The following is a 23,465-nucleotide window of genomic DNA, read 5'->3' on the forward strand; positions in this document are numbered from 1 at the left end:
CTCTGATAAAGTGCTCATAGAACTGGTCGGGCCTCGGCGGCTCACGGCGAACTATTTCAGGGGAGATCAGAAAAAAACCCACCTCGAGAAACCTGTGGTCGACGTTGACGACGATTTCGAGCTCGATTTCCAAGGCTTCAAGGACGATGATGAGTCTGATATTGATGAGGAAGATGAGGTCCTCGGTTTTGATTTCAAGGGAAGGTTTGATGAGGAAAATGTTTTTTTTTTTTTTTTTTTTTCCTCCAGATTTTTCTTTTTTTCTTTTAATTCTGAATTTTTTTTTTAAAAAAAGGAAAAAAAAAAAAGAAGGAAAACGGCGTCGTTTTAGTGACATTAACGGCAACCCATAATTGGGGTTTAACGGAATCCTGCATTGACAAAAATTGAAAGTTAGAGGACTGAATTGACAAAATTGAAAATTAGATGACTGAAATGAAAAAGAGTAAAAGTTAGAGGTCAGTTTTGTATTTTTGCCTTATTTTTACTAGTTAAAATATGAGCATTTTTAAAATATTGACAGTTAACATCACTATAGATATGTGAGTAAAATAATGGATGTGAACTGATGTACTAAAATAATGGATGCGAATCGTGAACAGGTGTAAATGAGTAATTTTCCTTGTACATGTGTTTCATAAACGTATATATTATTTTATTTTTTTTGAGAATACTAATGAATATATTATTGTCAATTTTAAGTCTTCCACCAAAGACATACACTGAACTTGGTTCAAACTAAGAAGTAGTCAAAAAAGTTATTTATAAAAAAATTATAGGAAGATTACATTTCAAACTTAACTAAAGTTTTTTTTTACACTGTATTCTTCTCTCACATGCTTTTCTCATCTAGTAAAGCTGTAAATAATGACCATATTGAAATCACACTTCTCTATTAATCAATTTACATCGTCTTCAATTAAAATTGACTGTAAAGATCCAACGTATATAAGGAGGCAAGATTTAAAAAAAAAAAAAATCCACTAAGCCAAATTATATATTGTTTACAACGTTGAAGTATGCCTTTGAATTTTTTTTTTCCCTTACAATAAATCGGAGAGTGGGAATTCAAAGTTAAATTATTTTTATCAGAAATAATGTTATTAAATATGTGTGTAAATAATGGATATGAACTGTGAACTAGTGTACTAAAATAATGGATGTGAATCGTGAACAGATGTAAATGAGTAATTTTTGTTGTACACGTGTTTCATTAGCGAATATACACTGAACTTGGTTCAAACTAAGAATTCATAAAGTTATTTATAAAAAAATAATAGGAATTTTATATTTCCAAACTTAATTAAAGTTTTTTTTTACACTATATTCTTCTCTCACCTTTTTTTTTTTTTTTAAGCTAAAGACATATTTTATGTAATTGGCCAATCATTTGATAAAACGCACTTTATTTGTAATTGGGTAGATCTAGGATGTGTTTAATACTTCAAAGAACAAGAGTTCAAGTCTAGTATTGAAGTCATGCAAGTCTGTCCAAAAAACAAGTGGAAAAGTGTTGATTCATTAAATCTCGACACTTGCTCGACACCTCCTCGATCGATCGAGTTTTACAAAATTCAAATTTTCAGATCTGAATTTCGGCCCATGCTCATGTATTTGTGTAGGGTTTCTTTTCTCACAACCTTAGACATATATAAGGCTTATTTTAGAGACCATCACATAAGAGAACACAATGAAAACATATGCAAAAGGTGACCGATGTCTTATTCTCTCTAAAAGAAGCTACTGCGTTTTTACGCCTTAGGGTTTTGTAATCAAGTGCTTCTTGATCTTCATTATTGATGAAGTGAAGAACTTTGGAGCCAACATCTTCTTCAAGTTGGTGATTAAGTCACGTACTGGGATCTACGCAATTGGTTAGTCACGTATTGAAATTCGTGCATCATCAAAAGGGTGGCGTTCATATATTGAAGAGTTCAGAGGTTCTAAAGCGGTAGAAGGTTTCTGCTGTGAGTTCATCTACAGAGATCGTAGAGTCTAGGGACAAAAGTTTTGTACTAGATCTGAAACTTCTCTTTTCTATAGTGAATTACTTTTCGGGAATGTTTCCCCCAATGTTTTTTACTGTGAAACTAGTTTGTTTCATTGGTTTTCCTGGGTCATCATATCTTGTCTTATCTACTTTTCCGCTGCATTCATTATTGATATAATATTGATGTTTGTTTGTTTTAACAAGTTTTATTCATAATAAATCTAATTAACAACTTGAGTTTAAAACTTGTTAATTCTATCAACCGGTGTTTAAATTTCCCAACATGTTTCACCCCTCTGGCATCTTCCTCTGAGAAATACATATCTTGGCTCGTCCGTCTTTGCTTTGGAGGAGGTAGGTTATGAACACTGTTCACCTGCCTTTGGTATGACTTCCTGAGGGATTTGAATGATCCTCCCGTGGACAGTCCTCCCGTGATGGTTTTTATTTCTCCTATTGCACTTTGTGGACGAAGGGGCATGTGGTCCTCATCCTTCCGAGAGCCTTCATGGTGGTCCTTGTTACCATCCCTGAACCTGCTGGAATCCCCCTTCTTCACATACTTCTGTAGTTTCCCTCTTTGTATGAGTTCTTCTATCTATTCCTTCAGGTCTCGACAGTCCTCTATGTAATGCCCGTGATCCTTGTGAAACGGTAATATTTCCTCTTATCTCGCACGTTAGGTGACGAGTGTAATGGTCTGGGCCATTTGAGATAGGGTTCGACTTTGATTTGCATCAAAATCTGGTCGACAGGCATCACCAAAGGCGTGAATTTCACTGGACGAGGGTTCTTGTCATCTCTTCGTCTACTCCCTTTGGCATTCTGTTAGTCTGCTCGATCCCTTTTTCGTCCCCTTCGGTCGTCTTCTTTTTATTTCTTCTTCTCCTTGGGTTTCTCTAGTCCTTCTATGGTTGCCAAAGCGTCCTCAGCGTTCATGTACTTCTGTGCCTTTAGGAGCATTTCGGCCATCGTCTTTGGGGGATTTTTTGCCAAGGAGACCACGAATTCCCTGGACTTCAATCCAACCTTGAAGGTTGTCAGCTGTACTTTATCATCTGCTTCGTCCACCTCCAAAGTTCCTCGGGTGAAGCGTGTTACATAGGATCTCAAGGTTTCCTTTTCTCCTTACTTGATGGTGAGCAAATGGTCAGCTAGCCTTTTTGGACGCCCGCCGACGAAGTGACAAAGGAAGGCACTGCCTAGTTGCTCGAAGTTGTCAATGGATGACGTTGGTAATTTGGTGAACCATTCCCTAGCTGCCCCTTTAAGGGTGGTAGGGAAAGAGCGACACAATATCTTGTCGGGGGGTTGTTGGAGACTCAAAGTCATCTTGAAAGTGTTAAGGTGATCTAATGGATCTTTCAACCCGTCAAATGGCTCGAGCTGGGGTAGATGGAACTTTGAAGGTACTGGGCATTCTTGGACCGCTAGGGTGAAGGGTGAATCCGTCCTCCTGACCATTTTGTCTAGACTTTGGTCTATCTTTCCTTTGATGGCGTGTCTCAACTCATCCATCTCCTTTCTCATTTCCCTAAGAAGGTTTGAGCTTGCTTTCTCTGGAGTGCCAGGTCATTTCCTATGGCTATCTCCGTCATCGTCCTGATTGGTCTCTAAGCGATTATCTCCTTGTTGTAACCGTTGTCTCATCTCTTGGTTCTACATGGTGAGCTCTTTCACAGTAGCCACGAGCGACTGAATTTGAAGTGCCAATGTAGCAGGATCTTGATTGGCATTGGATTCCATCTGGACTTACAAGTTGAATGGAACAGTGTTTTCGAACTAAGTGCGAAAGAGCGTCCCCACAAACGGCGCCAAATTGATGATGTCCAAATTGTCAGTCAAAATGATCATCCTTAATGGAGTCGTCCACAGCCAACCTGATCCTGAGAAAATAGATGGTGAAAGAGAGAATTGTGGGTCACTGGTGTGGTGTCTGCCACAAAACCTCCAATGCTAAAGTTAGAACGGCTAGAGTCAAAGAAGTATTATAATATCAATGTGTATGGACTAGAGTCTTTTTTTTCGTACCTTTGTAGGTGTGAGGTGTCTGTATATATACTTGCTCCTTTTTCCTAGCCATTGGGGCGTGCTATTAATGGAGGCTTGAATGGGATATTTGTAACGCTTTCCTAAAATGTTAATGAGAGGGTCGTTGGTGCTTCAATGGTAAAGAGATTTATGGCGACCTTGTAACGTATGCCTGTCACGTATGAACTGGCAGGCCCTTTCTTCGTCCAGTGGGTTCAAATGATGATAGAGTGGGATGGTTTCTACGTCTATTGGTCCATTGTTTGGACGAGGAGGTTGCCAGAGGGGATTATGATTGTCCATCAGTTAGCATCCCAAACAGCAAACATGGTGTAAAATGTTTCCCAATTTCCTTTATAGCTGAAACAAATGCAGCCTTAATTTGGAGGTGGGAGTGGAAAAATGTGGAAGGTCCAAATTTAGGGCAGGAATACCCTAGCTCCCATTTTGGAACTTATGATATCTTCATAGTTTATAAGGAACACTGTATCTATTTTTTTACTTATATTTTTGAGTTTGAGTCCCATATGTATTAATGTATGGAATAACATAACACATATATGCAATATGTAGGTTTTATTGTTAATGGCAACTGCTTTGAATGTCTCTGTACCACAACAATCCCCCTGGAGATCCTTTGACAACAGAACTATGTATGAGACAGCAATGTATAGCTGAGATCACATAGATGACCCTTGTCTATTCTTAGAATTTGTCTCTATCAAATGCTTTAGTGCAATATTATGTTGACGTAGGACACCTTTGCATTATCAGTTCTTGCATGTGAGATCACAAACTGATGAGACACGTCATCTTAAATTACTGGTGTTGTAGTTCATTTAATCATGCAAAAGAACTGCACTAGTACATGGTTTAGAAACTTGTTCAATAGAAAACAATTCCAGTCAATGCACAAAATTTGTGTCTTTTAAATTCTAACATGAGAGTTTTGATCTTAGTAGTCCTTTCAATTTTGCTAAAATTAGATTTCTTGGTCTTCGTCTAAATATCACTTGTGTGTGTGTGTGTGTTTGACAAGCCTTTCAACCTCCGCTTAATTGGCACTCACTCTCATATCTGCTTCAAATTGTGATGCAATGTACAAATGTGCCTTTCATTGTTGGTAGAAAAGTTCTAACAAAAATTTATTCGAAATTGGGACTTTTATCATAATGTGGCCAACAATCTACTGTGATGAGAATGTTACTCCTTTGTTAAGATGTGAAACTTGATTTGAATACACCACCTGGAGGTTACAGGATGTCATTGAGTTCCCTATATGCCTTTTCCTCTTTTCTTCTCCAGTTGTTCACATTAATGCTTCCAAATAAGTGATTAGATTGAAGGAAAAAGATAACTAAATTTGGATGGCTGCTCCCTAACCACATCGGTATTTGTCCCGACAAGTTATTGTGTCCAAGATTAATAAATTTCAATTTTGTACAATTCTTCAAGGATGAAGGAATTTCCCCCACTAAAACTATTGTTGCTTAAATCAATTGTTTCAATCCCAAGTAGCAAGCCCATCGATCTTGGAATTTTCCCAAAAAAATGATTGTTTTCCAATTTGAGAATTTTCAATCCTTCAAGATGCATCCAACAATCAGGAAGCTCTCCTGATAATCGATTATTGGAGAGATCTAAAAAGAACAAAACTTCATTTATGATTGCACATAGAGATTGGATTGGCTCTAAAAACATATTCTGGGAAAGATTCAAATGCGCCGCTTTAAATAAAAATGATGGTATTTCACCTTCCAGATTATTTGAACTCAGGTCTATAAAGGGAAAATTGGAGATTTCCAATGAAAAATTTGGAATATGGCCACTGATATGGTTATTAGACAAAGCCAAAAATTGTAGTTGTGGAGAAAAGTCCCAATAGAAATGGGAAATGCTATTAGAAATTCCAGAATTAGAAATATCAAGCCAATAGCAATTTTTCTAAGTTTGAAGCCATTTTGGGAATTGAGGTCGTAGTTGGCAACAACTTAAAGATATACTTTCTAATTGGAAAGGTCGAACCCAATTAGAGCTGAAGTTGAAAATCAATGGGCTATAGATTAAGTCTAAATTCTTCAATTTCTTTAGTTTTGAGAAGTGGGTTTTAGAAATAACACCTTCGAATGAATTATTATCAAGACTCTAACTCTCTAGGTTGGATTGTTTTCCCAAACTTTCAGGTATTGTCCCATTCAAATGATTGTTAAAAAGTGATAACACTCTCAATGATGGAAATGTTGAGAGATCAGATAATTTTCCTGTGATTTGATTCCCACCTAAATACAAGATCTCTATTGAGTGTTGTGCACACCCAATCAAGTTGTGAATAATTCCTAGGAATTTTCCATTGAGATTGGCCCGTATGAGAGACAACGTTTTTAAATTACACATACCGCCAAAGGATTTTGTTATTCCACCTTCAAACTCATTATCATCGGGATAGAGATGTACAAGAGACTTTATTTTGCTAAAAGCATCGGGAATCATACCTTGGAATTGGTTACCAAAGAGATTGAGTTCAACAACACTAGTGTTGTAGTTGAACTACAACTCTAGTACTGAAGAAGAGGAAGTGAGACCATTATAAGAGAGATAGAGAGCATCAAGAGAAGTAAAAGAATTAGCAAGGGAAACAGAGAAAATATTCGCAAGATTACAATTCTCCAAGAACAAGGATGTCAAGTAAGGAATTTTATTAACTATTTGGAGCCTGTTGTTAAATTTGCTCAGGTTAATCCCACCCATGCCAAGGTATTTTAAAGAAGAAAGTTGACTAAACCACTCTAGGTTTTTGGGATTATTAAAATGATTGTAGCTAAGATCAAGATACTGCAACCTCGAAAGGTTTCCAAGCTGAAAAGGAATGTTTCTTCCAAAATTAGCATTTTGAACATCAAGGTGACTTAAGGAGGAGAGAGAACCAATGGACTCTAGAATTGGGCTCTAATTAAAATCATTGAAACTCACATCCAAATAATTCAAATATTGCAAGTCAGTCAAGAATGGACTAAGTTTACCTCTCAAAGGTTCCAAGACTGAGAAATTAAGATTGAGCATGATTACGTGGCCTGTTTGGTTGCTACAGCTGACCCCACTCCATTTGCAACAATCCTTTTTCCTCTCTACAATACTCCAAGAAGAAAGAAAGCCATAGTCATCAATAAGGTCTTCCTTAATTTTGAGAAGTGCTTGTCTCTCACGCTTTACGCAGCTATGGTTAGCGTCTCCCACCCTCCAGTAATTTCCAAGGCTTGGTTTTAAGCACAACAAAAGGGCAATACAAGCACTACACTAAAATAAGTCTATTACATCAAATGTTAATACAATAAAATTAGTATAGTGGTATTAGACATAATATCACATCTAAAAATTAAAAGTTGTTGCAAGTAACTTAAAAATAGTAAATTATTACATTAATAATAACTAGTTGTAATAATTTATAATTTTTAGTTGCAATAGAGATTTTAATACTAAATTGAATTTAGAAAATTTTTGCACTAACTTAAATTGAAGAAATCAATTTTTTTTTAATAACTTAAATTGAAGAAACCATTGTAATAACTTGATACCAATTATATATTTTGCAATATATTATAATAGATCGAAATTTCAAAGAGATGGCTTATTGCAACAAATTTAACATTGCAATAACTAAAATATCAATTATTTTATAATCTATTGCAATGACAAATATGAAACTGCAATGAATATATTATTACAATTATCTAATTCCAATTATTTTACAATCTATTGTATGTAAAAATATGAAAAATTGAACTATTACAATAAATATACCGTTGCAATAATTTGAACTCAAATTATTTTTGTCAATTCTTTACAATCTATTGTAATAAAATTCATGAAATAATAGCCTATTGCTACAAGACATTTGTAAGGGTGAAAGGCCCAAGAGCCCATATCTATGTATATATTGGGCTAGGGGCCCTACCTGAGGACGCTAGACGATCCGAGGACGGGTAAACACTTTCATAAGGGTCTGTGTTAGTGAGGGAAGAAATGAAATCCGATTAAAGCCATCCAGGAGGGTGGTTCGAGGAAGAATCTATCCTCGGCTGGGCAAAGCCGAGGTCAGAGGGTGTGGTCTGCTATCAAGAGCAACGTTCTGGACCATTTCATGAAAAAGGATAAGTATCAAGAAGGAACAGGATAGAGAAGAGCTATGAAATATCTAAGAGAAAGCTACTACCACCGCGTTGAATGCTGTGCAGCTAACTTTTTGGCCATATTAATGAGGAAGTGATGTCTGAACAATGCTTTTCAGCCTTACTGCTACTCCCAAAGACTTTAAGGAGATGCTGATGGTACAAGTATCAAGACTACCAATCTAAATCTACACGTGGAGGGTAGAGATGAAAGGTGAAGGTAGTATGAAATAGAAGAGAAACCTTGAGAGAAGGGGATCGGAGGATGAACAAATAAACACTGTAGCAACAAGTGCTGCATCTGTAACCATCTTCGATCAGTATATACAAGAACTGACCTCCTCGGACCGAGCCGAGGACGATTATCTTTAGACAAAATCTGTCTGTTCTTACTTTACTGTCATCTGGACCCATTATAATTGCTACTCAACTCATTAGAACCTAATTTTCCAACCCACTCTCTACAAATTTATTGTACTGGGCTCACTGGGCCAAGATCCCATACACCTTGGGCTTGGGCTGCAAAACGTGTCCCTACAATTGGCGTCATCTGTGGGGAGAACTTATGTGACAGTGAGGGTAACGATCAGATATGGCAGGCTCAGGGGTAGTGGAGGTGGATTTTGTTGTGGTGAATGCCTATTCTCATTACACAACCATTATGGCACGGCCTTGACTCCATGACCTAGGGGCTGTTTCTTCCACTCTCCATTTGAAAGTGTAGTGTCCACCCGGTGATCATATTGAGGAGTTAGTTGGGAGCCAATTTGTGGCTAGATAGTGCTTGGAAGCTGCAGTTATGCATCAGCCTGAAACCAAGTCCTTGGCCTTTACTGATGGGGGCTTATAACAATTAAAGACTCCAATAGAACCTTAGCTATGTCGGGTCCCCTCGGACCTCCTGCTAAGTGTTGCCTTAGCTATGTCGGGTCCTTTGGACCTCCTGCTAAAAGAGCCTTAGCTACATCAGGTCCTTCAGACCTTCTGCTAAGTGCTAAACAAAACCTTAGCTATGTCGGTTCCCCTCCGACCTCCTGCTAAGAAGAGACTTAGCTATGTTGGGTCCCTCAGACCTCCTGCTAAGTGCTAAACAGAACCTTAGCTATGTCGGATCCCCTCGGACCTCCTGCTAAGTGTTGCCTTAGCTATGTCGGGTCCCCTCGGACCTCCTGCTAAGAAGAGCCTTAGCTATGTCGGGTTCCTCAAACCTCCTACTAAGTGCTAGACATTGCCTTAGCTATGTCGGGTCCCTCGGACCTCCTGCTAAAAAGAGCCTTAGCTATGTCGGGTCCCCTCGGACCTCCTGCTAAGTGTTGCCTTAGCTATGTCGAGTCCCTCGGACCTCCTGCTAAGAAGAGTCTTAGCTATGTCGAGTCCCTCAGACCTCTTGCTAAGTGCTAAACAGAACCTTAGCTATGTCGGGTGCCTTCGGACCTCTTGCTAAGAAGAGCCTTAGTTATGTCGGGTCCCTCAGACCTCCTGCTAAGTGCTAAACAGAACCTTAGCTATGTCGGGTCCCCTCAGACCTCCTGTTAAGTGTTGCCTTAGCTATGTCGGGTCCCCTTGGACCTCCTGCTAAGAAGAGACTTAGCTATGTCGGGTCCCTCAGACCTCCTGCTAAGTGCTAAACAGAACCTTAGTTATATGGGGTCCCCTCGGACCTCTTGCTAAGTGTTGCCTTAGCTATGTCGAGTCCCCTCGGACCTCCTGCTAAGAAGAGCCTTAGCTATGTCGGGTCCCTTAGACCTCTTGTTAAGTACTAAACAGAGCCTTAGCTATGCCGGGTCACTCAGACCTCCTATTTTGGAAAAATTAATACTTAATGACATCTTTCTAAGTGTTAAACAGAACCTTAGTATATGTTAGGCTCCTCGGACCACATGCTTTGGGAAAATTAACACTTCATGACATCTTTCTAAGTGTTAAACAGAACCTTAGTACATGCTGGGCTCCTCAGACCACATGCTTTAGGAAAATTAACACTCTATGGCATCTATCTAAGTGTTAAACAGAACCTTAGTACATGCTGAGCTCCTCAGACCACATGCTTTGGGAAAATTAACACTCCATGACGTCTTTCTAAGTGTTAAACAGAACCTTAGTACATGCTAGGTTCCTCGGATCACATGCTTTGGGAAAATTAACACTCTATGACGTCTATCTAAGTATTAAACAGAACCTTAGTACATGTTGGTTGCACATCGAAAATGGGCACGGAGGAACTGTCATTACATCGAAATCCTCCTTTCTTCCCGACGAGTCAGAAAGAAGAATCTCAAGGGGCTATTGTAGGGGTGAAAGGCCTAGGAGCCCATATCTATGTATATATTGGGCCAGGGGCCCTACTTGAGGCCGCTAGACGATCCGAGGACGGATAAACACTTTCATTAGGGTCTGTGTTAGTAAGGGAAGAAATGAAATCCGATTAAAGCCACCCAGAAGGGTGGTCCGAGGAAGAATTTGTCCTCGGCTGGGCAAAGGCGAGGTTAGAGGGTGTGGTCTGCCATCAAGAGCAACATTCTGAACCATTCCATGAAAGATGATAAGTATCAAGAAGGAACAGGACAGAGAAGAGTTATGAAATATCTAAGAGAAAGCTGCTACCACCGCATTGAATGCTCTGCAGCTAACTCTCTGGTTGTATTAATGAGGAAGTGATGTCTGAACAGTGCTTTTCAGCTTTACTGCTACTCCTAAAGATTTTAAGGAGGTGCTGATAGGACAAGTATCAGGACTACCAATCTAAATCTACCCGTGGAGGGTAGAGATGAAAGGTGAAGGTAGTATGAAATAGAAGAGATACCTTGAGAGAAGGGGATTGGAGGATGAAGAAATAAACACTATAGCAACAAGAGCTGCATCTGTAACCATCTTCGATCAGTATATACAAGAACTGACCTGCTCGGACCGAGCCGAGGACGATTATCTTTAGACAAAATCTATTTGTTCTTACTTTACTATCATCTGAATCCATTATAATTGCTACTCAACTCATTAGAACCTAGTTTTCCAACCCACTTTCTACAAATTTATTGTACTGGGCTCACTGGGCCAAGATCCCATACACCTTGGCCTTAGGCTGTAAAACGTGTCCCTACAATATTCAAAGTAATAAATTGTTTATTGCAATAGCAAATATATAATTACATCAAAATTTTCATTAAAATATTTAAGGTTTATTGCAACAAAATTTTTTTGTAGCACAAACTTATTACCTCAAATTTTATTGCAACACTTCGCATAAACTATTGCAATGACTTCGATATTATTGCAACGATTTTTTTGTTGTTGTAATAAACATTTTTTGTTGTAGTGACATGTTCTATCCAAAAATTTCTTCTGCATGTTTCAATTACACTTGCATTGTAAATGTAGTCAGGCCGTCTAACCATCTCAACGAACAAAGTTTCTCTCCAAACTAGTTTGTAGAGAAACTCTACAAACTCCTCATATATTTTTATATTGATTGTGAGTTTTGAAAATTTAACCGTTAGATTGCATATTCTTATTATATTCTTCATGCATGTAAAATTTCAAGAATATTAAAGATCAATTGCTATCTCATCAAACAAATGTTAAAATTTCAAATTTTTATGATCTAAAATTATGTATAAAAAATAAGTTTATTGATCGAATAGTAAATAATATCCAATTTGAACGAAATTTGATTTACATATTAAGAACATAAGGAATATAAAATTCAATGGTCAAATTTTCAAAATTCACGAAAAAAAAGATATATGAGAAGTTTGAAAAGTTTTTCTCCAAACTAATTTTGGAGAGAAACTTTGTTCCATGTCAACCAAAGAAATTTTGCATATTCTGGTGGCTGGTTGAAGAAGAGCAATGTAAATTTACATACTCTTTGAAGTTTTTGTGTATTCCAATCCTCTGTAAACGTATCTTCGGCTTGCCCTTTGTCTTTCTTTGTAGCCGGCAAATTAAAGTTACTGTTCTTGCTAGTGGTTCTGTTACACCTGATTGCACTTAATTACTATATCAAATAAATTTTGCAAAGCTTCTATATATTGCAAAATGTCATCAACATAAAAAATTAAACTCTCAAGTTAGAGAAAAATGATCATCAATAACGATTTGGCATGCTCGCAATTTTTTATTTAAACAATTTAAGTTTTTAATTGGATTGGATCTCAATTGGCTAACAATTTTAATGGTATTCTTAAGGATAAGGAAAAGGGCATACAACTCACCTACAACAATTTGACATACTCACTTTTTTTTTTTTTCATTTAAACAATTTAAATTTTTAATTGGGTTGAATTTGAATTGGCAACACTTTTAATAGTGCTCTTACGGATAAGGGAAAAAAAGCATACAACTCACCTATGCTTTTTTTATTATTTATTTTTGTTTAAAAAGTCAATTGTTTTAGTCACAATTTGAGCTCTTTGCTAATTAAAGTGCCTAGACCTTGGGGCCTTTACATATTTCGGGTTAAGCCAAGGTCATATATATGAGCTATCCGTGAAACAGATAATATAATATTCCATTTATCTTATATAATATTCTCGGATAGAAGATATTATATAATATATTTTTTTTAAATAAAAAGGAAAAATTTTAATACTATATATTTGAGAAGAGTTTTGTAACTTAATTGATATCTCTTAATATTTTCAATGAAAACATTTAATTGACATTTTCTAATTAGGTGTGAAGGCTACTAGACACTATTGACATATTCTTTGGGATGCAGTTAATAATTTCTCCATTGCGTAGATACAAGTTTATGTATAAGGATCCTGGTCGTTCTATCATTGATTATGAAAAGAAAAAAAAAAAAAGATTTATTTACTTCTAACAAGTGAGAGAAGAGAGATTTAAAACTAAAAACTGTTATTAACCTTAATTATTCTTAGAGGATGTACAAAATGAAAAGAAACAAGATAGTATTATTATCAAATCCTAATTTTTTTTTTTCCATTAATTAAAATAGTTATAACTCTGCATAAGGATCCCAGATATGCTTCATGATTTTTTTTATTTAATTAAAAAATATATTTGAATGCAAAGAGACATCTAAGACTCACCATGGAGCCCAAAACAACATATAATATCAACCCTTATAAATAGAGGGTGGTGCAAACTTGTGTGTACAGGATATGTGTAATAGTATTTATCCATAAATAAATAATCCATAACTAAATCCTATCAAGCCCAAGCTTTCTGCAGTAGAGGTCTGAGCTCATGATAATGATTCAGGAAGTCACCTTCCTCTTTGCATGAAGTTGAATCAAATCCCACTTCAGAAATCAACTTAAAAAACTCATGAAACCCCAGGCTTCTATATTTTTTCTCATCTTTCACTAGAAACTTCAACAATTTTGTAAAGAACTGAACCTCACATGGTAGGACTATGCCTCCACTAAACTTGAAACCATATTCTTCACTAGCTTTGTCAAGAAGGACAGTGAAGACTGGAAAGTTCAGGAACCGGGTCGGGATCAAGAACCGTTTACGCTCATATCCAACATATATAGCAAGGAATCCAGGTGGAATTCGAGTGGTTGGACTGCATAGCAGGTCGAGGTTGGAGTACTGACCACTATTATAGGGAGTCAGGCAGATGCACCTAAGAATGAGGCCCCTGCCTTTGAAGAACTTCATGACATGCTTTCGTTGGATGGCTTTCCGGAGTGTTTGATTTGACACCTTTGATATATAGATTAGTCGCTGCCATGAATATTGTAGAGACGGGTATGGATTCTATATGTATAAATTGGAAATAAAACTCAACTTGGGAGGTGAAAAAGCGTATACTAGGTTTCCAGATGTGACTACCAAATAGGCAAATACCAATGCATTGTTGGAATGTCCATGTATTTGTTGAATGCATTAAGGTTTGGAAGCATTGTATATAGAACATAAATGCTTGTATTTACATATTGGTGTGCAGTTGTCCTTGCAATTTTTCCATGATTACATGAGAGTCATCACTGCCAAAACAAGAACTACCATATATAGCAAATGTTAAAAATCTAAACATTATTTGCGAGTATAACTTTAGGCGTGTGAATGTAGTTGTGCAAGATTCAACTGCCAATATATATTAAAACGAGCAAAATAATTGTTCAACTTTCGCTGTCACGACTCAAGAAAAACGCTAACCCGCATTAATTTATACTATATGCTAAAAAGACTGGTAAACTAACAATTAAAACTTACATAATTTTATGTAACCTTGATTGACTTAGTACATCGGATTTAACACACCCACACAATACACTCATCTTATTCAAATCCAAGATATTGCAATTTCTTCTAACTACTTAAATTTCTAGAGTTCCCCATCATGACCCATGTTGTATTGTAAATTGTAATAACCCCAAGGAATTACCAACTTGTTTTTGTTATCCCTTGTCACAATTTGAGAAAGGTGCTAGCCACATGATTTGCACTGCACCATAAAAAAAAATAATAACAATCATAATAAACCATTAGAAATAATTGTTGGGTGCCCCCTGACTTACCTCAACTAATTTTTTAAGAGCCTATATAACTTATCCCAAAATTTTGAAACTATAACTTTTAATTGTTGTAGATATCATTGTTGATTTTCTTTATTTTCATTCTTTTGGGAAGAAAAAACTAAATCTTTCTCCCAATAATTTTCTGTTCTGAAAAAAAAAAAATATATATATATATATATATATCCTATCCATAGGATAAATATGCTAGGTTTTAAGTATAAATATTCCAATAGGGAAAATTCTAAAGGCTTACAAATTTTAATGAATGGAATTGATGTCACTATCAATAATATAATAAATAAGTTTTAAATTATTTTTTTATTATTTAAAAGTTGAAATATTAATTGGTAAGACTTATGTAGTAAAATTTATAATATCTAAAATTTCACCTATTTTGATCCGCAATCAAATTATCCTTATTTTTTTAGAAAGAGGTACAATTACGCTAAGTCTAACAAACCAATGAAAATAAGTTCTCTCAAACAAAAAATTGTTATATTATTATTGACTCTTTTATCTAAAAAATTATAACATATTTAAATTACATTAAATAGGGATAGAGCTTTTTTTTTTTTTTTTTTTTTTTGAGAAACATGATAGAGCTTTAATGAGAGATGAGATGGTAAGTGCTATCCATCAAGTAATGTTGTCATCACAAATTCAAATTTGGGAATCAATCTATCTAAAAATTAGGGGAAGTTTATTAAGGATGCCAACTAATAGGTGTGCATTTGGCATTGGCTTAAAAAGCCAACTTTTTTTTATTATTCAACTTATTTTTACAACTATTCATAGGTCTTATTACACTTTTTGGTATTATTTATGGGTTCTCTTATACTATTTCACTAAATAAGTTGTTCTCAAACAGATAGATAAGACCTTTTTTTTTTTTTTTTAAGGAAATTAGTTGTAGAAAAGATCCAAAATGAGCACACTCTCAATGTAACAGAGTTAGCATTGGATTGAGTCGTGCAAAACTGACATATATATCCATCTATCAAAGTTTCTTCCATCGTATGACTAGAAAAGGGAGAGCAAGTCTGCAGAAAACAACCATTTTTGGATGATCCAGAATACTGCACTGGAGAGGCATAATTAGCACACCAAAACAGCCCCTCTTTGACTCAAAACTTTCTTGACTCAAACGGCCAACAACTGTATATAGATCATAACCCACTAAATATAGAGGAAGGTTGTTAGAAACAAATGGCGAACCACTCAATATTTTTTTAACTTCATGGTTTAAATTCCTCTGTATGGTAATCTTATTGATTCTCTACCCATCAAACCGATGGAAGCACCCTTTAATTAAGTTGTATCTAAAACAAATTAGGATTTTTTTTTTTCTCTCACTTTCTTTTTCTTCTTCTATTTTGCTCATGCAAAAGGTTTTTCTTAGTCAGGATGAACCCAATTTCCTTTTCTTTCCCTTTTTTTTAAATATCCGGCAAATTTCAATGTTTTACAGTAAGAAACTAATTTACAGGTTTGAAAAAAAATCTTTTGGAGAAAAAAATGATATGTAATCAAAGTGGTCTCTCTCTCTTTTTATTTCTTTTCTTTGTCAATTAATTTATTGTATAAATTAATTGTGCAAGTTAAGAAAATGATTTTGTTGATAAGGCTATTAATGAAATCAGTTCTCATCCTCTAAAAAGATTTTTTTTTTTAATTTGTCTTGTTGATAAGGTCCAAGTAAACCCTTTTTTTTGTATCCTGAGATCCATGATTGTGCTTCATTAACTCTCCAAAACTTAAAATCCCAACAAGAGATGAAGAACCAATATTCTTATCAAGCTCCCCGGCCAAAGAACAATCTTCGGGTATGGCTTCGGTGGGCACCTCTTCTCCAGAAACAGCCCTCTGCGATCACCGGAAAGCATAAGGAGGTTTTTGAATATGGAGGTTTGAAGGAGTCATTGATTAATGGAGCTGAACTGTCTGACGGCAGCAGGTCAGGTTCACAGACCTCCATGCAAGTTCCTAAAGGGTTCTTGGCAGTTTACGTAGGGCCACAACTGAGGAGGTTTGTGATTCCTACAAGCTACTTGTCAATGCCAGATTTTAGAGGTTTAATGGATATGGTGGCCGAGGAGTTTGGATTTGATCAAGAGGGTGGCCTTAGAATTCCTTGTGAGGAAGAAGATTTTGAGAAAATATTATATAGATGTTGTGCAAACAGAAAGAAGAACAATAAGAAGCTACCATATGATCACAAACATAAAGTTCTTGGGTGGTAGATACATTAATTGTTTTTGCTTATGTCAACGTCTTGTTCAATTGGGATCGATGTAGCCTGGGATGAATATTTTGGAGTCATGTGAATATTTCTTGTCTTTGCTCAATCATCATCAGAGGGGCATTAATTTGTTTACATATTATTGTAATTATAAATTTCATTCCAAATAATTAAAAAAGTGTAATCTCTCTGTAAATTATATGCTATTGATGCAAGAGAAAAAAAAAAACATGTAATATAATTTCCCGTGTTGTACTTTTTGTCTAACCATATATAGTTGCATTGTTAGTTCGTTATTTATATTTTTATTTACTTTCTTTATCACACAATAATATTACGATGTTGATGGCGATTTCAATTATTTGAATCGTTGAAGATCGTTGCTTACACACCATGGCAAAAATATTGATATACCTTGGAAATATAAAGAATAACCAGCTTTCTTAACTAACATTTTAAAGGAAATCAATTTTGTTGCACAAATTACCTAATTAATTAACACAATAGCATTCATGCGTACTTTGCCTTACATTAATTATAGCCGTTTTAAACCTTGAAGTCAAGTATGGAGTCCATACATGCATACCTTGTCTTACAATGCTATGGTGTGGCCAATGGGCATGGATTACGCCCAATGCATCCAGTGTATTAGACCCATAGATATGATGACACGTGTCACAATCGCAATGGATCTAGTATCACTGAACACTAGATGTAACCAGCTCCCATGGCCAATAATATAGGCTAGCACAAAAGCATAAAATAGAGATACGGGAAAATGAAAAAGTAAATTTAATCCTTTTAGTTAATTTAAGAGAAATTATTGACTTGTTAAACTAATCAATCTTGTAATTTGATTATTGCCAGTTAATTACCAAAAGCATGCAAGTCACTAAATACAAAGAAATAAGCAATTACACAAATACTACAGGATATTGATGAAGTGAAAAATGGAAGTACACATTCACAAGAAAACTATGGGTACCCACCGTATGATTATTGGGCCTAACATCTACTTGGACTCACAATCTATTTGTTTTGTGGGCTTTTGGGTTTCCTACTGTGGGTGGTCCTATGCTCGGCAACCTGAATACACCCCGGTTTACTCAAACCTTTCTCTCTACCTCACAGAATTACTTTCTCTTAGAGTGACTGCCCTTTTTTCCTCTCAACCTTCTATCCAGAATTGCTAACCCCATCTTCCTCATCAGCTTCTCCTATTTATAGGCCAAGGTAAGTGGGGGTGTTATGATTGCTCCCCCTTACTAATGCAAATGGGGGTCCAATTCCATTGCCTTTAGGTGGGTGTTTAGGTAGGTGAGGTGGTAGTGACATCGGAACTCATACCCACCTCTTGAAGCCCGCTTAGCAATGGGATTTCCGCGGACGCATTTGGGTGGCTGGGCACAAGGTGTACCCGAGCAATAATTCTCCCAACCAAGCTAAAAATGATTGGAAGAGGTTTGCTTAGGGTATTCAAGCTAGCGTGGTCTTATTTCAACTCTTGGGCCCAAATTAGGCCCTAAGGTGTCTAGGCCGAGACTCAAGGTCCAAGAATAGGGATAGGATCATATGATGTACCATAAAGCTTGGGCCCGAGGAATGTAGGGCCCCGGGCCAGCCTTGTATAATAGCCCCCACCTTGATTTGTTCCCGGCTACCGGGAAGGAATCAAGGACAGTCTAGCAGTGGTGGTGATCCCCCGAGAATCTTAATCGTCAGTTGTTAGGTGAACCAGATGTCGATTAATGCTCTCTTAAAAGAAGCACCATGCTAGGCTGTCACATCCATCAGTTATTATAACCTGCCAGTTCGCAAACTGTCTGATGGTTCGTGAACCGAGCCCACGCGTGTGGAGGTTACCAAAGGGAGCGGAAGAGTTTCCCCGCCCCTCCCCCATTCAATGCTTTCACTCCCATCTAGTCCTTATAAATAGTTTGCTCTATTTGTCCATATCATTTTTTACATCCTTTCAACTTCAATTTCTTCTCTGCCTGTGCAAAAAAAAAAAAAAAAAAAACTCCATTCCAAATCATCACTCTCTAGAGCCAAAAGTAAGTTCTCTTTTCCCTTTCTTCCTTTCAAATTTTTCTTCACTTCATAGCTTAGGGATGGGATACTCTCATCTTCTTGCACTTGGGACTACCTTGGCCAATTTTAGAGAGGCTTATGGTGTCCCAAAGGATGTCGATTTTGCTTACTGCCATGAGGGCGACATTGCTCTCAACAGGGGCTCTGGTCCGAATGAGGCATTCTTTCCTTTAATGGCTATACTAGAAGGCGAGGTTAGGTTTCCCATTAGATCCTCTTGTCATAGGTACCCTTAGGTTCTATGGTCTATGCCCTGACCAACTACCCCCAAATTTTTATCAAGTTATGAGTTATGTCAATAGGTTAAATTAAATATTCGGGTTACAACTGAACCACTATGACATCAACTTTATGTATAGTCTATGCGGCAATATTAGGTCGAATTATTATTTAAAGACTAGGGATATGAGGACACGACTTATATCATGCCTGCCCAATTCAAATAGAAACTCGACAGGAGAATTTGTCTGGGTGAGCAGCAACTGGCTCGCTGATGAGCTCCCTTGTCCGCTATCGCCACGTAAAGTTGGTTGGTACCGAGCATCTATACTTCTTAATTACGATTTATCATTGCTTAAATAGACACTAACCCACTTTCGTGTTATTTTGATGCAGAAAGTAAAAGGTTCAGGCCAGATTTTAGGGTAGTGCACGTGAAAGACATAAATTTCATACTTCGATTCGAAATATTCGTGCATTCTGATGGGCAGCTCCGAGCTTCACACTTGATTCTCGGCTGCAATCCTGTCTACACTACCTAGCAGCCCTTCGGCCCGGCTCTGTTGGTGGACAGCCTATTGCTATCATACATTGACGCTCGGCACGCCAACTTCCTTCTGTCCTCCCTGATGGCCGGTGAAGCTTGAGACTTGGGACCTAGATATATTACCGTAGAAGACCTTGCACCGGTGAGGGATGAATCAGCGGAACTTGTGTCTCGGAGCCAGAGAGTCCACGTGCCTATTGAGGAGCCTGAAGCTCCGGTGCAAGTTGCTGAGCCGACAACAACCGAGTCCGTACATTCCTTAAGAGCCAAATCCAATTCCAGCATAGAAATGGTGACGAGATGGGCATTGACTGTTAACCAGTTTTTGCCTAGCACTCGGCAAGTAGCCCGACAACAAGAACACCAAGGCGGTGATCCGAATCCCCCTTCTCCTCCCCCCAGTCGCTCTCAGAAGAAACAGCGTACAATCGAGCAACCCGCCGCAGGTGCAAAGGACACACTGTCAAGGACTCCTCCCTGAGCCCCTAGTGGGCTTACCATCCGTGAATCCCATGGGGATGCTCAGCCAACCACCCAGGTAAGGTCTCATGCAACCTCCTCTTCATGGCAAGAGCCTGGCTAGCAACCCACCTATACGCTCGGTGGTGAGCCATTGCCTATAACTGCCAACATAAGGTTGTGGGCACAGAGGGAGGGGGGGCGAGTGGCCCAAAGTCTAGTTCAGGGACTGCTACTACCAGAAGTCATCCATTTCTTCTCGGGCACAAATGACAAATCGTTGTCCAAGCGCATACAGTGGCATACTATAGTGATAATACACCTTCTCGCTTTTCTTCTTTTTACTACAAAGCGTGTGTATTCTCCTTTTCTTTACAATTTTATGCAATCAGGCCACGCAGCTAACCCATCTTATTGACGAGAGGTTGAGGGAGGCCACTGAGGATGTCGAACGAGAGAAGGCCCTCAACGATGTAGCCAAGGCCACGGTGAAAGACCTAAAAAAGGCCGTCGAGGCTGCTGAGAAGAGGGTGCAAGCCTCAGAGAAGGCTTGGGGGTTGGCAGAGAAAGAGTGGGCGGAGTTGGAGATGAAGCTCGTGGGGACCAAGCTCAAGCTGGCGGAGGCGAAAAGCTTGAATCTCACACAAGCCGATGAGATTGCCAACCTGAAGGTGGCTTTGGAGGCTTGTGAGAAAAAATGGTACGATGAAGGCTTTACTGACGCAGAAAACTCTGTGAAGCCTGTCATCCACAAGGCTTAGAGGCTCGCGTTTGAGGAGGGGTGGCTAGCTACCTTGCAAGCAATGGGGGTTCCTGAGGATTCTCCATTAAGGAATCTCGATCAGACCCCTTTCTCGAACTATGCTCTCTTCGTCCAGAATCCCCCCAACACTGATGAAGAAGAAGAAACAGCCAACATGAGGGACTTGGTGCGGCAAATTGACTCCCACGTGGAGTTAGTTGACCTGGAAGTCACCAGCAGCCTCTGTGCTGGCGATCACCTTGAGGGCACCCAAACCCAGCCTCCCACAACAGCTCAACCGTCTGAAGGTATACTCGACCAGCCTACTAGAGACACAGCCTTCTCTCCGACCAACGATCTTGCCATTTGAAGCTTATGCTTTTGACCAGCTTTTATTGTCCCCCCCCCCTTTCTTATCTTGGTTTACTTTTCTTTCACTCGTTAGGTTTGCCTAAGTCACCAGATTGTGGTGACGGAACAATGGTGTAACTCTTAATTACCTAAGTTTTATTTGTCTGTATTCACTGGGCCGTGGTGACAAAACACTGGTTTAGTTTTTCTTTGCTTGTTTTAATTGTGCTTATGAATGCTTGCTATTAAAGTTATTATTTCAATCATGCTCTTTGATTGTATCTCTCCTTTATATACACACATATTCCCAATGACCAGGTAGTTTAATCTTGGTTTGCCTCTGATCAGCAATTGAAACTGCTCCCTTATTTATCTTCAAAAAGCCGGGTAACATCTATGTATGCATGGTGGCTGGGACCGGCCTAGGATAGATCACATTTGTCTAGAAAGAATTGGCTCCTTGGCAACAATAACTAAACTTGTCGTACGTTGAACCTTTAGGAGGATGTAGGGTAATTACCTTTCCCATGATGTGGGTTGTATCCGCGAGATTGGTTTTACGTGATTCTTAGACACAGTTTAAAATTCCCTTCCATCTGGTGAAGAAAGACCTAACCGAGAGGAGGATTGCCATTAGATAGAACTTAGAATTAGGTTTCCACCTGCCTGGTGTTAAGAAACAACTCGAGGACAGGTTTCGATCCTTGGAATAATTTGACATAAGGTTTCCACCTACCCGGTGATAAAATCAACCAGGGGACAAGCTTCTGTCCTTAGAGTGGTTTAGTGCAAGGTTTCCACCTGTTCGGTGATGAACATTGAACTGAGGATAGGCTTCTGTCCTTAGAATGATTTAGCGTAAGGTTTCCACCTGCTCGATGATGAACATCGAACCGAGGACAAACTTCTGTCCTTAGAATAATTTGCCCTCTCCTTCTCCGCGTATATTGTCCAGGGCTAATGAGTTAGCAATAATGAAATTAAAAGTACAAATGCACCTGCATGGATAAACATCACTTTCGCATTAATTAACAATATGTACACATAACATTACACTTAATATGTACCCCCATGGACTGATAGTCTAGTGGTAAAATTTCTTCAGATTGTGGACATTCCACGGCCGGGGGAGAGGTCTCTCGTCTAAATCCTCCTAATAATACGCCCATGCGCCTGTAATGGCGGTAACTCTATATGGTCTCTCCCATGTTGGTGCTAACTTCCCTACATTGACATCCTGTGTATTCCCCACTAATCTTCCAAGTACTAGATCCCCTGCTCCAAACTCCCTTTTCCTCACATTTCGGTTGTATCTCCGAGCAAGTTTTTGCTGATACTCTACCAGCCATATAGTCGTTGATTCCTGACGTTCTTCCAACAGGTTCAACTGTTTTAACGTCAACTCTGAATTCTCAGAGAGGTCAAATCCTGAACCTCGGGCACTGCACAAGTTCACCTCTGCCGATATGACTGCTTCTACTCCATATGTTAGAGAAAAAGGGGTTTCCCCCGTGGACCTCATCGGGGTTGTTCGGTATGCCCACAAAACATTAGGCAACTCCTCCATCCACCTACCCTTAGAACCTTCAAACCTCCGTTTTAACCCATTCACAATAGCTTTATTTGTAGTCTCAGCTTGGCCGTTGCTCTGTGGATATGTCGGGGTGAAATACCGGTTTGTAATGCCAAGATCGCTACAATACTCGTGGAAAGCTCTGCTGTCGAACTACAACTCGTTGTCTGACATTAGTGACTCTGGGACCCCAAACCTTGTCACTATGTTCCTTTATACAAACTTCTTAACATCCATATCCCGAATGTTTGCCAACGCCTCCGCCTCCACCCATTTGGTAAAATAGTCCACAGCCATTAGGATAAATTTTCGGTTTTCCGTAGCTCAAGGAAATGGACCAACGATATCCAGCCCTAACTGCGCAAGGGCCAAGGGCTAATAATGGGGTTTAAGTTTCCTACCAGTTGGTGGATCATTGGGGCGTACTTTTGACATTGCTCACATTTTCATGCATACTCAATAGCATCCTTTTGTATGCGTGGCCACCAAAATCCCTGAGTCATTGCTCGATGGGCTAATAAACGTCCTCCCACATGACTGCCACACACTCCCTCATGCAGCTCGAC

At 38.3% G+C, this 23,465-nt stretch overlaps 2 protein-coding genes across 2 annotated transcripts; one reads left to right on the forward strand and one right to left on the reverse strand.

The window, feature by feature from the left end:
• Positions 1–13,359: 13,359 nt before the first annotated feature.
• On the reverse strand, positions 13,360–13,815 carry LOC115991431 (auxin-responsive protein SAUR50-like). The gene has a single exon (XM_031115123.1). It carries the CDS (start codon positions 13,813–13,815, stop codon positions 13,360–13,362), a length of 456 nt encoding a protein of 151 aa, XP_030970983.1.
• A 2,528-nt stretch (positions 13,816–16,343) lies between these two features.
• Positions 16,344–17,092, forward strand: LOC115988966 (auxin-responsive protein SAUR28). The gene has a single exon (XM_031112604.1). It carries the CDS (start codon positions 16,451–16,453, stop codon positions 16,916–16,918), a length of 468 nt encoding a protein of 155 aa, XP_030968464.1. The 5' UTR covers positions 16,344–16,450; the 3' UTR covers positions 16,919–17,092.
• Positions 17,093–23,465: the final 6,373 nt, after the last annotated feature.

The sequence above is a fragment of the Quercus lobata genome, chromosome 5 (genome assembly GCF_001633185.2).
Source record: "Quercus lobata isolate SW786 chromosome 5, ValleyOak3.0 Primary Assembly, whole genome shotgun sequence".
In the NCBI taxonomy this organism is placed as follows: Eukaryota; Viridiplantae; Streptophyta; class Magnoliopsida; order Fagales; family Fagaceae; genus Quercus; species Quercus lobata.